Here is a 15,172-nt window from a genome sequence, read left to right as displayed (position 1 = left end):
AGCCTTTCTTGCCCGGCGGTAATGCGCGCTCTGCAACAGCATGGCTTACAAGACTGAGGTTCAGTCAGCCGAGGGCTGACCTGTTTCAACACGAAACTCCATGAAAGTAGAGCAACTGGCTCATCAGACCCACTGTAAATTTTTACAGCTCAAGGAAATCTCTGGAAACCACTGCTAGCTTCTTACCACTGTAGTCACTGTAAACATTTTTATGGTTTTTGTTTTTCCCCAGAACTTTCGTCGATGAACAATCAATAGAATACTTCCAAAAGAAGAAAAAATTCATACACCTTCCTTTTCTCACACACACAGATTTCATTCAGACACTGCGTACATTTCGTATTTGAAGAAACAATAAGAAAACAATTTTATTAAATCTTCTGGTACAGGCTTGAGTTGGAATAAAACCTGCCTTCTGGAAGTACTGCTCAGCAATAATGCCAAAAAACATTAGAGGAGGGAAGGGACATTCTGTCAAAGTGCAGATACGAGAAACAGCAGAACATTTGAAAGGTACAAAAAATATTATAAAAAATAACAGCTAACGCTTTCCTAAGCTTTAAAAAAAAAGGATTTGAGCCCTAAACTGCATCAAATTCACAGGGCTGCGGTTATAAAACAATGAAGCGGCCTGTTTTAACACGTTCACTTATTTTTATATGCGCGTATAAACAAAAAAAAAAAGCTAAGATATAAAATTAGCTCGGGGGTGAAAAATTCTCCAAAGCTGAGAAGCTGAGACAGGAAAAAACTGAGAAGGAATTGGAGTTAGAGAGAGGGAGGTTTTCAGCGGAAATAGGCAAGAACACGCCAGCTGCACCGACTGCATCTCTTCAAACTGCGCTCATCTCTGCCTCTGCCAGCACCACCCTGCAAGATTACACTCCAAAACGGGCCGCAAAGCACTGAGTGGAACCTTCTGATAGTGAGCACACCTATGCGCTAATTTAACTACTGTAACACAAGTATCGTAACATTAAGCACACCCTCCCACCCCTGACACCCCATCCGCTCCCGCCCCTTTGGAGTTCCAACAGCTGAATGGATTGTGTAAATGAACAAGGGGTTTTTATGTTGTCTTTAGGGAGATTTTTTACTTTTTTAATGACTGATCTCATCTGGTGTAATCTAGCTGTTTGCTAATGCATTCACTTCAGGCTGGAGCCTTTCAGCATTTAGCCAGTCATTTAAAATCTGCTTTAATACTCTACTGTGCTTCTTGTAGTCAAAGTGGAGTCCTGTGTTGTAAACTGGAAATGAAAGGAAATGACATCAGTCTAGTGATGGTACTTCTGCAGTGAGACTGCAGACTGATGGTCTGATTATCACTGTTGGTCAAATAGGTCAAGCGCCTCCTAGATGACTCCACCTCCCCCAGCCAGGCCCCTGCCGGTCTGCAGTGTGTCCGATTCACACAGCCTTCAAGTAGGACACACAACCCACCCCGCTGTCCCCCTTCCTCCCCTCCTGAAGCCCCTGGGCTGGATTTTGGGCGTGGGGGGCCGGCTGTGGGCTAGGACACGGAGGAAATGGGGTTGTGCGGCGACCCCATCTGTGTGAGCACTTTGTCCAGCCACTGCAGCGGCTCGTGCAGGTGGATCTCGATCCAGCAGGGGGTGCTGGTCACGTCCTGGCGGTGGTACTCCGCACCCCAGCCCTGGAACGGCAACAGAAGAAGACATGAGCGCTTCCTCGCAGATGCACGCGTCCTGTTCCTGGGACTGCGATGTTGTAAAAGCAGCGAGAGACAAATTGCCTGTTTGTGTGGAATGAATTTGTGTGGGAGACCTTTATGGCTCTTTCATCCTGAATTGCTGCAGTATCCTGCTAAAAAACAAATGGGTAACGTCTACAACTGAAATCACCCTGGATAAGGCCATCTGCTAAGCAAATGAATAGTGATAGTATATGCACACAGCCAGGACAGCTTGGCTCACGTCATAGCGTGCAGCTACTCAATCTTAGTCCTGGAGGGCCGCGGTGCCTGCAGGCTAGCAGTCCAGCCAGGCGCTCAACCACTTCATCCAACCAATCTTCTCCACAGCACATCTCCGTGCTAGTTTTGAGAGAGCTGAAAACGGCAGTTTCACGAGGTCGCGTCTCCACGGTCTCCCGCCCTACCTTGACGAAGCTCATGCGAATGGTGCACATCTTGGTGAGCTCGTAGACGGCCTCATAGCCGTGGTGGATGGACTGGGCGAGGAGCTCGGCGAACTCCTGGTTGTTGAAGATCTTGAGGCTGCAGCCGCTGGGGATCTTGCAGACGGTGGTGGGGTGGAAGCCGTGGTGGTAGTTGCAGTTGCGGCTCTGGACGAAGATGCTGCTGTCGCTCAGGCACTCGGCGTACACCTCGCCCCCGACGTAGTACAGGTGGAAGCCTGCAGAGAGGGAGGCACAGAGCTCGGCGTCGCTCTCCTAGCCTCATTACATTACATCACTCAGCAGACCCTCTTATCCAGAGCGACTTCCACAACAACAAACCTAAGTGTATCCATTAAAGTTGAATGGGCAACAGTGTCAGACCAGGCTAAAGTTAACTTGCGCTAACCTGACAAGACCTAGAAAAGCGAAGCCAAGTACACTACCACACATCAGCCACTAGATCACAGAATCCAAAACACATCTCAACACTACACTACACTACTAAATAAAAAGCAAGTACTACAAGTAGCAGGTGTTAGGGTGTGGGGATTGTGGTGGAACGGAGATGCAGACTAAGAAGGTGGTCAGTGATGGTCAGTGATTGCACTCTCCTAACCTCCATGGGGAGTTCATTCCACCACTAAGGGAGCAGTACAGACAGGGATCGTGTCTGAGAAGAGTAACCCCGTTGGAATGGTATAGTCAGTTACCCCATGGTTGTGAGAAAGGGAATTCTTTTTCGTCCATGTCAAGCTTACTCAAGATTCAAGGTGCATTACTGTACGTGCAAGAAGGAATATTTTTGGGAGGAGGGGGTTCCCACCTTTGCCAATGTGGCGCCTGGTGTTCTCGATGGTGGAGTTGCGGTTGACGTTGGACAGCAGGCCAAGGCAGAAGCGGCTGCGGTTGTTGGAGGGGTCGGTGAAGCCGTCCACCAGCACGCTGGCCGACGCGGCGTGGAAGGCCTCGCCAACGCGGTTGTTCAGCTCGTAGTAGACGATGGAGCACCAGCGTTTGGGCTCCTCGTAGGCGACCGGCTGAACATCTGCAAAGGAAACGCACACATGCATGCTCCCTCACTTCTCCCAGATAAAAGACTTCTCTGCTGTGGCCTGTTAAACCCTCCAGGGTGCTGTTCAGAACAATCCCTCTCTCTCTCCTCTCTTCCTCCGCCTATACACTGAGCCCCCCGCAGATGTCCGCTCAAGGTTTCGTGCCATCTCATCTCCTCCCACCTGCTTGTGTGAACGCTGAAACGCATTTTTGCCTTGCAGTCTCTTTGCTATGAGGACACCACATGCTCTTGTCAACATGAAAAATAACTTCTCTACTGTACATACTGTGTACCACTATAATGTTGAGCGCTGCCACGCATGCATTTGTGCTGGAAACTAATATTTGGTGCTGAAAACGCAGATGGTACGATCAGAAGCATGACGAGAGTTTGGGGTCTTTCCCTGGCCAGAACGTTAACGTCTCCTCCACACATGAAAGCAGCAAACAAGTCATGCCGCTCCCTGACTTCCTGTGCTGGGTGGCAGAGGGAAGCAGCTGGGTTTTCTCTGCCCCTTCCCGCAGTGGGCAGACAGTGGGAGGTAGCCCTCGGCACAGGATGCTGCCAGGCCAGCCTAAACCCCCATCAGTGCTTACAGCACTGTTTCAGCAATCACGCCACTGCTCAGACCCACACACTGTTACTGCCTTTTGCTGGATTCAGAGCAACAAAAAGGCTCAAAGCTAAATACCGTGTCTCTCTCTGTCTCTCGCTCTCTCTCCCTCCCTCATTTTCTCTCTCTTTCTATCTCTCTCCCTCACTCCTTTTCCCTCTCTCTCTCTCCCTCACTTTCTTTCTCGCCCTCTCTCTTTCTCTCCCTCTTTCTGGCTTTCTCACTGTCACAAACACATGCACCCACCCACACCCACACCAGCACACAATGTTTGGATTTCCACTGTGGGGAGGGATTCAAAAACAACATTCAGACTATGGAAAGTCATTCGCATTTAGACAAGTCGGACAAAAACAGACTATAGATACAGCATGTCAACGGGTTTAAGCCAAGCGCATAGGTGCCCTGTAGGACATATAAAACTCCACGTGTTTGTGTATGATCTATAAACAGAGAAAGCGAATTAAGGTCTATCCTCATTCACCTCTCATTCACTGGTATACAAGCGCTAAATGTCATTTTAAGTGTTGCGTAGACTAATAAAGATTTGTCAGTGTGCGGCGCCGCAGAGGTGCCGACACTTGCGCTCGGTGCTTCAGATTAAGGGTCGGGTGTAATTAGTGTATCCACTTCATTACAAGCCCGCTAATTAGAAGCCCAGGCAGAGCTGACACCAGCTCGGGGTTTGCACACTGCTCCCAGAAAACCTGCCAGGGAAGCTGCCGTAATTGGAGGAGCCTTTGAAATCTCCTCTGAGAGACACAACAAGAAATACGTATTAGACTGACCATATGAAACTACGCATCCGTAATGTGCTCAGACAGTGCGTGTCTAGACAGTGTCTGTGTCTGGGGTGGCAGTGTGGTGTAGGGGTAGGGCTTGTAGGTGAAAGGGTGCTGGTTCAATTCCCTGCTGGGGGCACTGCTGCTGTACGCTTGGGCAAGGTAAGTAACCCATAATTACCTCAGTAAAATATCCAGCTCTATAAATGGATAACGTGTAAAAATTGTAACCTATGTAAGCTGATCTGGATAAGAGTGTCTGCTAAATGACAGTAATGCAATGTAGTCTTTATTAGCATGGCGCTATCTGTGAACTATTCCCATAACAGTTCTAATACATTTGGTGTGCAGTCAGCCTTACCCAAAGCAACATGTGACAGTTCATTAATTTCCTACTTCCATTTTCTGTAACCTGTGCTTATAGCTGTATCCCATAATGAGCAGTCAGTGTCCGTTGAATACCATTCTCCATGGTAAGACGCAATAATGTCTTATGTTTCAAGCCTTAAACCCAAAGACTGAGGAAATCAGAGACTCCTGCACTATCCTGAGTGATGCACCGGTAAAGTGGGCACTCAGTAAAACCATGGCCGATGTCCACCTCGAATCAGTCAGTAAGCATGGCACAGTGCTTCTAAGAGTCACATCTTTTACTCAAGCAAAATGGACGACGCCTCACCTGGTATCTGGAAGGGGCTGCCAGGGTCGGAGCAAGTGGGGGAGTGTGGGAATGCAGAGCCGCTTCCCGTCCCGCTCCCCGGGGAGCTGGGGTAGCTGTTGCCGGGCGAGCGGGGGGCGGCGGGCAGACCGTTGCCCTGGGGGAAGGAGTCCGGGAAGGTGGCGTTGTGGGGCATGCGCAGCTCGTTCTGCTGGAACCACGGCAGCATGCTGTGCTTGGCGTTGAACTCGCTGTTCCTGGGGACCAGCACTGGAGGGAGCACTGTGGAGAAGGGGCGACACAATGAAACGGGGTCGGGGGGGGGGGGGGGGGGGGGGGTTTTCTGTGGCATTAAAAGCCTTTCTACTGTACCTTATCACTAAGTCTCTTAAGTGGCCTTCTTAAATCTATACCACACATCTTGGCATTGAAGCAACATCTCTGGACTGCCCTCATTAGAGAGATTCATGAACTCCTACAAATGCTTTGCACCACAATGCCACACAGAGAGAATTTCTCCCATCTCTATAACTCTACTCCCTCGTGTTCTCTCCTTTCCACTGACAGGTAAAATGGTCGAATTCTGGATTTGAATCTTGGGGGTATTCAGACCCATGCCACTTTGATTTGAGGCTGCTCTGCCGAAGTTACTCTCACAGCCTCAGAGAGTCTGTGATTGAAGTCGCCTGGATAGACAGGTGCTCCAGCACCGCTTCCGACAGCAAGCCTCCCCACCCCGCCCATCACTGAAAAAAACTGATCGAGCGGTGGGCGGCGGCCCCCTCCTCCCAGATGACGGGACATCCTGCCCCTCTCTCCCTCGCCGCATCCAGGCGCTTCGGCGCAGCCAGTCTGCGGGGCAGAGTGCGTCGGAGACAAAGCGTTCTTTCTCTGAGGGATGGAATTTCCACCTCCTGGCCCACCCCACCCCCCCACCCCTGCGGACAGCTGTTTCTGTCCTGTCAGCTGACCCTCATCTCTCTGCTTATCCAACAGAAAAAGCGTTTGATGTATCCCTCCTCTCACTAAACGGAAAGTAATATCCCACCACTTTTCACAAGCTCAGCAAATGTTATTTTCTGGGCTGCGTCTATAAAATGACACCGGTGCACAAATATGATTTTCACTGTTCTCTCCAGTATCTGGTTCCCGGGCGGACAAAAGGAAGACATGAAAGACAGAACATCAAGACAGAAGGAGTAAACATCTGCAGAACGCCTGGGAGAGAGGAAACAGCAGAGGAATGCACAGATGCACCCGGCCTAAATCATGCTCTGGTGATAAAGGCTTACTCATTCCTTTATGTGATTGGTTTAAGGACCAATTCAATTCCAACCCCAACGTGTATATTTTTTAAACCCAGTTTTAACATATCTACTGGGACAAGTTACTTCAAACAACCATACATGGCATGCAAGCATCACAATCTTAAAAATCTGTGGTGATTAGTTGTACTTGATGTGCCTACAGCTACAGATCTGCAATCTGCACAGTGAGATTGACTTCCAACAACTGCAACATTCCACAAACCAGATGCCGCAAAGACACGACTGTTCACCCAGGCTGAAATCAATCTGTGCGCCGTGAAGAGATAAAAGGATCAACTCACATGTCTACATTTGTGAAAGGCATCATCTACTTTTACCATCAGATACTATCATATTTCTAAACACTGTAAATGATTTATCTTGATAATCTAAAGATATTATTATGAAGAATAAAAAGATTGGTACAAAGGGTTAGCCAATTAATATCGCCACCGCTGTGTGGTGAGGGGACATCATTTGGGCTGGGGTATCGAGCCCTTTTAAGGTTTTCCTACTGCACTATGTATGTCAAAGCTGGATGACCATAACATTTACATTTACATTTATTCATTTGGCGGACACTTTTATCCAAAGCGCCTTACAAGTGAATTCTATCATTAATGTGTTCTACGAGCTTACAACCATGTATGCATGGCTTTGCAATATGTACATTACGGTTCAAAATCCACCGGCCGGTATTCAGGTGAAGATTCAATCTGATTTAACCTTTGACACTAGACATCATAACATCACACACACAAAATATACTCTTCTCTCCCTTCTCCAACCAAATGCAGTTCTACAGGTATGCTGACACTCGGACACACACACAGTAGGTCGTAAGGTTGACCTGAAAGGGTGCATAAAATGAGGGGAACTTGTGGAAGCTGTATTTGTGGGCGGCAGTGTATCATAACGGTTAAGGAACAGGACTCATAACCGAAAGGAGGCTGGTCCAATTCCCCGTCGGGGCACTGCTGCTGTACCCTTGGGCAAGGCACTTAACCCACAATTGCCTCAGTAAATCTCCAGTTGTATAAATGGATAACACTGTAAAAAACTGTAACCGATGTAAGTCACTCTGGATAGGAGCATCTGCTAAATGCCAATAATGCGAAGTAACGGAACTCACCAGGGCTGTCCACTCTCTTGTAGTGGTAGGGGTTGATGCACACCTCCTTCTGCTTGGACCCGAAGGGGAACTCGCAGCAGTCCAGAGCCTTGAGCTCGTGGTGGGACTGCAGGTCGGGCCAGCGCCACACGCGGCAGTAGATGACGTGCGGCAGGCCCTTGCGGTGGGACACCTGCAGGCGGCCGTCCAGCGAGCGCGGGATGGTGACGCAGCTGCTGGGCTGGCCGGGGCAGCTCAGCGCCCGCTCCAGCTCCTCCATGGCGCCCTTCTTCTTCTTCAGCTTCTTCACCAGCGTGTCCACCGCCTTCTCGGCCCACTTCTCCTCCTCGTCGCCCTGCTTCCAGCCCAGCAGCCGCTTCACCGCCGGGCTGGTGAAGGAGAACAGGCTGCTGAAGTTCATGGCTGCCTCAGCCCTTCTCTCCCCCTCTCCCCCCTGGCCCCCGCTCCACTCCCGGGCGAGCGCGACTCTTCCCGAAAAACGAGGAGGGAAACCAGCGAGGCACGCTCTCGCTGAGTGAAGTCCACCCTTTTCTTCCCGAAGGCGTCGACTGTGTCCCCCGTGTGCCCTGACGTCCACCAGCTGGAAGGGAGAGAGAGAGAGAAGCAACACCGATCAGAGGCTGCCCTCCGCCTGTAGCGGGGACCAGCGTGGCTGAAAGAGAGAAACGCCCCCCCCCCCTCCGCGCTCTTCCAGCCGGCCGCTGATGGGGGAGTCCTGCACCGCAAGCCTGCAGGCGAACCCCTGGCCAGCACGTTCAGATCAAAGCTGACAGAAGCGCGACCACCTGCACGGAAACGCAGCCCAGAAAGCAAACACGGATTTGGCAGAACATCCTGGACTCTGTGAGGGATGATATCACTTTATTACAGTGCATCTGAATCAACAGCCCCTCCGCTCGCCACCAACATGCAGGCGCTGTAGCCAACCAGCGGCACACATGCGAGGCAAAGTCCTGTGAGTCCTACCGTCATGATCAGCATGATTACTGGCAACACTTTGGACGGGGTTCACTAAAACAGATGAGAACACTGAAAAGACCGTTGCTTAAAATATAATGGGCCTGTACTAATTTGAGGAAGTCTACAGGGAGAGCTCGCAGAGACTCAGAGGCTACCTTTACAGGATCAGTTCCTTTTTTGAGAGAAAGTGCCTTCCTCATCCCCTCTACCCCTCTGGCTCCAGCCGGGAGGGGCCGAGAAGAGATGACGCCTTAGTCCAGAGGATGCTGGGATCAGTGTGGAGCGTTGTGCTGTCAGGCTGACACCTGAGAGAGTCGAGCTGGGAACGCTTTCCCAGAACCCACGAGTGATGCCGTATTTAGGTCCCTGTTCTCCCCCCTCTCAACCCCACCCGCTGCACAGCTCTTATTTTAAAAGGGTGAGTCACAGCGCAGCATCTCTGACAGGAACAGAGTGAGCTGGATTTCTCTTTCCCGTCACGGCGAACAAAAGGGGCCCGTCGCCTGCCCGCGAAGGCCGAAGGCCTTGGACGCTTTGACCCCTGGTACCCCGCCCCTGATTTTTTGCTTTGGGTCTGGCCATGCAAACTACTCAAACCGCACAACACAGACAGACTCAGGCAGCGTCTAAAAACAGCAGCGGTTTACAAGGGCCCTGGTGATAGGCCTGTCCCTTAGTGACAGGAAAGCAGAAAGAGTCCCTCCTATATTTAGCCCTGCGGCCCCCCACCCACCCCCTTCGCGGTGGCTAATTTAAAACCGGGGGATCTTCTGCAAGGGAAGCACATCGATGTCAGAGAGCCATGTGGAAGGAAACAGCTTTGAGGGGACGCATCCTCTGGGCGGCCCGCCGCCGGCCTGCCTCGCTGCCCTCCGCCGATGCGTCCGGAAGGAGGGCGGGGATCGGCCCTTCCTCTCTCCTGCGCGGCCTTGTCGGGGTCCCCCGCAGGTGGACTTCAGGGCCCGGGGACATTTCCGCCCAGCTGCAAGGCCGGTCGGCTTCACAGAAGCAGGCAGCGGGTGGGCCCGCTGGCGCGGAAGGAAGATTAAGTCAGCTTGGTCTGATCGATTGCCTCGCTTGCTGGAAGACACGGTTTTGGGAAATTTGCGAGCGGTTCGCTTTCATGCGCCTCGCAGCGGGAGGGTGTGTAACACATCCAAACAAACGGCTCATCTACTCCGCTATGACCTCATCAGCGAGCATTGTTCTCATCAAAATGGGTGTCCAATTTGCAGGTGTTCATCGCTTTGGTCAGTGTACAGTCATGCACAATCACACAAAGAGGCTACTCATTAACTGATTTATTTGACTGTAGTATACAGTGGAGCAGCTGTGTGTTTTGGGCCTCTCTCACTAGCAGCACAGACGGAGTTTTAAAACAGCCGCATTAACTTTACCAGCGGGGGGCGCTCATTAAAACAAACAAACCTCTCCATCCCCATTTAGTAGCCAAAAACAAAATCGCTGCTGTTACCCCAGGCTAAAGGCAGGAGCAGCCCAGGGTACTGCAGTAGATACCCCAAAACCATGACGTCCCATGGAATTGGGCTCTCGCAATGATCTCTGCCATAACCACATCACCATTCAGCTGTTGACATTTTACACAATTCTGGTTTTGGGATAGTCTCTGACCCAGACAAAATACATGATGTTTCAACTACCCTGCCAAAACACGTAGGAAGATGACTGTTGCTATGACACCTGCACCCCTAGAGCACAATACTATGCCCCTGAGTGAAGGCTAGTCAGCTAAGCTTATCACATAACGTCATTTGTATCTGTTATATTAACCCATGGCTATAGCTCTGCAGATGGCAGTTGCTTGCATGTGCTCACATGTGGCCCTTTGAGTGAGGGCCACAGCTATGCTCCACACTTACCGCCACCACTCGGGCCCTGCTGGGTTCTGCCATTGGATTTGAACAGGCTAAGAGCAGACACCTCAGAAGGGAATTTGCAACAGCCATCCATTTTATCCCCGTAATCTTGACACAACTGAATTTATCTACCCCTCTTTTCTAAATCATGTGGTAATGTACACATTCAGCTGAACCTGCTTACAACGCACTCTAGCCTAACCATTCAGTGATGATTTTGAGTCCTACATTTTTGGTACTGTAAGTTCGGCCTGTCGCTGGAACTGATGGTCAATGTTCTTCAAAGATGTGAAACAACTGAATGCGCACTGAAAGTCAAGACTCCACCTTAAGGCCTTAACACACCTGTCTCTCTTAATGCACTTCCAGTATATGGCAGTAGTTACCATCTACTTGACAGGGACTAGCCCTCTCTGTGGAAAATGCGTTTTGAAACTGCATGCGTCTTTTTTTAAAGATTACATAAAACCTACCTATCCCTGCTGTCCATATATAGAAAAACACAGCACACAGAGGCCCCACCTTCCCTCCCTGCGTGTGCACGCTGCAGCCAATCATGTGTCCCCCGATATCACCACTTTGAGGAGCTAACCCCCCCCCCCGCCCCCCCCAAGCTATTTCCATGTATCATTTTGCGCTACTTCAGTGCTGTAAATCAATTTAGGATCTCCTGTAGGAAGAGGAGACAGTAATGATGCTCTCCGCGCGCCCCCTCGGGACTCCGCATTATAGAGAGCCTACATTATTTATCAGGCCTAGATGGGGCCTCCATTAGCCTCTCTGCTCAATTTAGCCCCTCTCTATTAACAGGCTAAGGCACGGAACGCTATTACAGCGCTGTTTAATACACACGGCCATACCGTGTCACGCGTTTGGGTCTGGGCAGCAGTCAGCCGGTGCAAATGTTGGCCACTGTCTGTATCCCTGCCGCTCATCGTCCCACTAGGTGAGCATAAATCAGTTCAGGGTTTTCAAGGCGTTTAGAAATGCACAATTTAAAATAAGGGGTGAACACTTTTACAGTCAAACACCCCAATATTAGAACTGCAGTCCAGACCACATGTGCTAGAGACACTGTAGTTTGTAGTTGTTTTATAGCTTTCTAAACCTAGGTCACAAATAGGCTGTCGTGTTTATTTCCGGTTCTAGCTGTTTGAAGTCGGACTGTAACGAAAATGCACGCAGGCTTCTGTCCTCAGGGCTTGGATGTGGTGTTTACCTGGAGGGGGTGGGCAAGGGGAGGGGCGGCCGTTTGGTAGCTGCCTCAGACAAGCCGATCACTCTGCCTCGGCACGGCTCAATATCTGGACCCGACACATAATGGCCCTTTGAATTAACAACAGAATGGAAGAGCATTAAAGCCTGGCCACACGGCAGTATCTACACATGGCACAGGGGCGATCTATGTGATGACTGGATCAGATTTCAAAACAAGGGCCAGTTCAGCGGGAGGTTTCCAGGTTCTTACTCATAATTCTGGCATAATTCAACACGTACACCTATCCAGACCATTCAAAGAAAAGCTGTTCGCGTGAATCTGGTTTCCTCTTACTGGAAGAACAGGTGGTGTTTTGATCTCTGAATCAGCCTCTTGTCTAGCCTGCAACAAAATGAAGGTACATTAAGCCCAGGCAATTATTTCAAAGCAGATACAATCTCATAAATGCAATCTACATAAGCAAAATATGTAGATGCAATGCCAGAGACAACTGAATTTATCTACCCCTCTTTTCTAAAACATGTGGTAATGTACCTTAACCGCAAGCAGCTACACCGTCAGTGTTGACCGCTGGGAACACAGTGCCGCTGACCCTACAGACCACAGGTCAAACCACTGTTCCACACAGCAATCACAATTCAAATGCTCTCATTAAAATAAAAAAAAACCAAACATGCAGATTAAGAGAAACATTTTCTCTTCACAGACAGAGAAAAATAGGCAATAGCCTTCTTCAAAGGAACACGATGCAAACTAGCAGTTATCACTACTATGCTAAACAAACACACTGACCAGTTAGCTGTACTCTCACTGCAGTTTCTACACGCCATACACTACCATCATGAGTCAAAACTATAAAGACTGATAAGCTTTTCTCCAAATCAAATCTCTCAAACGCATATGCCTCCGTCATTAGAAATTACGTCCATGTCAGCTGTGAATACTGCTCCACAATCCACACACCTCAAGCAGACAAAAGCAGTGCTTTCCAAACCTACAGTCCAGTTCAAACCGCATAAATGACCAGACACACAAATAACATGAAGGAGTAAAACAATCAAATCAAACGCAAGGATGAAGCCCTGTCCTTTGGGTAATCGGATCTGTCATTCTGAATGATGCCCGGAGATTCGTCCCTGGCTGCTGTGTGACTATCACCCTTTTGAATCTCTGAAGCCTGAAGAGCACATGGCGGGCGGGGGGGCGTTGGGGGGTAGGGGGGGTAGGGGGAGGAGGAGTGTGGCTCAGTGCGTCGTGCTTGTGTTTCACGCTCGTGGACTCAAACACGCCATCCCATCATTCCAAAAACATGCTCTCGCCATATGGACACCACTGTCTAAGATCACTGAAAAAAATGTGCCCTGTTCACTTTCTACCATAAGCTAGATGTATGCCATCTTCCCCCTTTGTAACACTCAATACTAGAGGAGAGGAAGAACTGTGAAAGAATAAGTGCTGTAGAACCATATACTTGCCTAACACTGGGCACTGACACAAATACTGATGGACATTTTGAAGTCTCCCAGTCAATGACTTCCAGATGTTTACTTCAGCCGCTCAAAAAGCCCAAAACAAATAGAACGCCAAGGAAATATAAACTAGCCTTATCATATTTGTTGTGGATGCTAATTACAAGCTCACAGAGCATTTGAAGAACAACATGCTGTTAGCATTTACTGACCTTGCCTGCTGAACCTCTGTGGATGCAAGCTTTTGTTCTAATGAACCTCTCTATGAATTACGCTCGACTCAACTGGTGACTGAACGCTGCTCTGGATTTGACATCTCATGACAGTAAGAATATCTGTGTTGAGGATGTTTTAACAAAAGTGAAACGTGTTTATTTGACTTGCTTTATTAACGAATACCCCTTAACTATATTAATAATATGGTTAATAATATGGTTAAGGCTCATCATCAATAACAAATCCGCAGGTTAACGGTAAAACATGCATTACTATTAATTAGCGGTAAAACATACATTACTATTAATTTACAATAGATATTTACCGCTCCAACTATAAAAGTGCTGGACAAATGCAAAACATGCTTTGAAGCTATCATTGACAATTTAACGAGGATGTATTCCGTGATCAAATAAGCAGGCTGCAGTCAAAAACTGATTGTGAATCTATGGATGACAATTAAACTGGATAACTATTGTGCTACGCAGTGCCAACACTAGCCTACATACTTCAAAATCAATGGCTACACGATGACAACTAAAAGAATCTGCTTGACAACACGGATGCTATTCAAAGAAAAAAAGTAAGAATATACCCAATCACAGCTGTAAATCAAAGTCACTTAACACATAAGGGTGCATTACTTAAAAGCACAATATTATTTAGAAATATTTAAATATAAAACAAATATTTCCCGTATGAACACTTTAGAAAGATACCTATTAATTGCGAGATGGCCAGCTCGGCAGCTCGCTAAAATACAATAGACTGAAAACTTTGACGCTTCAAAGAGACAGTATCTGCTGTTCATTCTTAACCCAGTAACCCTTAATTTATCTTTACCTCAAATGATATCAATGCTCTGCAGCTACAAAAATCAAAAATTTCAGTCTGCTGCTTGGGAATTCCTGAAAGAAGAAGGAACTTTACCTTTTCGTCCTCCTCTCCGCGGCTTTTCTCTCGATCGTACTCTCAAGCTGCCTGGGTTGATCTTGTCTCCCTGGCGTCAGCTTGTCGGGAAGCCGCCGCACCCTCCGTGCAGCGCTCTGTATTATGCCGCGGGGATACGATTATGGGCGGTCCCTCAACTGCGATCACTGCCTGTCCATGTCGGTCCCCATCGTATCCCACTCGTACTCAGTGTTAAATCTTGTATCTTAGTCTACGCCTTAAACGGAGTTTGGGAAGTCGGATGCAAAACTCGTGGGTAGTATAGAGCGCAATACATTTTTTTTCTGCGTGATTTTTGCTGTAGATCAGTCCTGTTTCTTGTCTGACGAGAAAGGGACCTCAGCACTTTGACACTAGACTGCAGTTAGTGTGTGGTCACTGATTTGGCATATTTGTGCAGGTGAGCTACGAAGAGCATAATCACCAGGAAAACGTCTCTACAACTCGTTAAGTGGTAGGGCTTAGAACATTAGTAGTGGTTTGCTGTAGACACACATAATGGCCCTTAGATAGATATAGTCTTCTTCCAGACATTGGTACAAGCATGTATTGAAATGTTGACGTCTTATGTGATGTCTATGATGAGACGTTTGTCGTTGTTGTATTTTATACAAATTAATGTCCAGTGTTCTAATGGAACAAATTAGTTGCCAAGGCTCCCTTAAGCAATAGTAGACACAAGCAACAAATCGATGCTTTAATAGTCTGACAGTATCGGAAGGAGCCCAACAGGTGGATTACAATTCCCTGTGAAGTGACCAATGCAATTTTGTTTTGTTAGTTAAATGCACG

At 48.5% G+C, this 15,172-nt stretch overlaps 1 protein-coding gene across 3 annotated transcripts; it reads right to left on the bottom strand.

The window, feature by feature from the left end:
* Nucleotides 1–396: 396 nt before the first annotated feature.
* Nucleotides 397–14,430, bottom strand: LOC118793383 (mothers against decapentaplegic homolog 1-like). 3 transcript variants are annotated; one of them, XM_036551543.1, is made up of 6 exons: nucleotides 14,360–14,430; nucleotides 7,689–8,268; nucleotides 5,271–5,531; nucleotides 2,966–3,187; nucleotides 2,122–2,378; nucleotides 397–1,657 (listed from the first exon to the last, which is right to left on the bottom strand). In XM_036551543.1, the coding sequence occupies exons 2-6, from the start codon at nucleotides 8,086–8,088 to the stop codon at nucleotides 1,514–1,516; spliced, it is 1,284 nt and encodes a 427-aa protein (XP_036407436.1). In that variant the 5' UTR covers nucleotides 8,089–8,268; nucleotides 14,360–14,430; the 3' UTR covers nucleotides 397–1,513. The 3 variants fall into 3 exon arrangements, with proteins under 3 accessions (XP_036407436.1, XP_036407438.1, XP_036407437.1); XM_036551545.1 differs by lacking the exon at nucleotides 14,360–14,430 and adding an exon at nucleotides 14,273–14,330; XM_036551544.1 differs by lacking the exon at nucleotides 14,360–14,430 and having other exon boundaries at nucleotides 7,689–8,322.
* Between the last annotated feature and the right edge of the window lie 742 nt (nucleotides 14,431–15,172).

The sequence above is a fragment of the Megalops cyprinoides genome, chromosome 18 (assembly GCF_013368585.1).
Source record: "Megalops cyprinoides isolate fMegCyp1 chromosome 18, fMegCyp1.pri, whole genome shotgun sequence".
Classification (NCBI taxonomy): domain Eukaryota; kingdom Metazoa; phylum Chordata; class Actinopteri; order Elopiformes; family Megalopidae; genus Megalops; species Megalops cyprinoides.
This window is presented reverse-complemented; position numbering and strand designations above follow the sequence as displayed.

Excerpts from the sequence above, each read along its gene's own strand:
- LOC118793383 (XM_036551543.1), bottom strand. The coding sequence starts at position 8,088 with ATGAACTTCAGCAGCCTGTTCTCCTTCACCAGCCCGGCGGTGAAGCGG. Across the intron at positions 5,532-7,688 it reads CAAGAGAGTGGACAGCCCTG|TGCTCCCTCCAGTGCTGGTC; the intron begins GTGAGTTCCGTT and ends CCTTCTCCACAG. Across the intron at positions 3,188-5,270 it reads CAGCCCCTTCCAGATACCAG|ATGTTCAGCCGGTCGCCTAC; the intron begins GTGAGGCGTCGT and ends TTTCCTTTGCAG.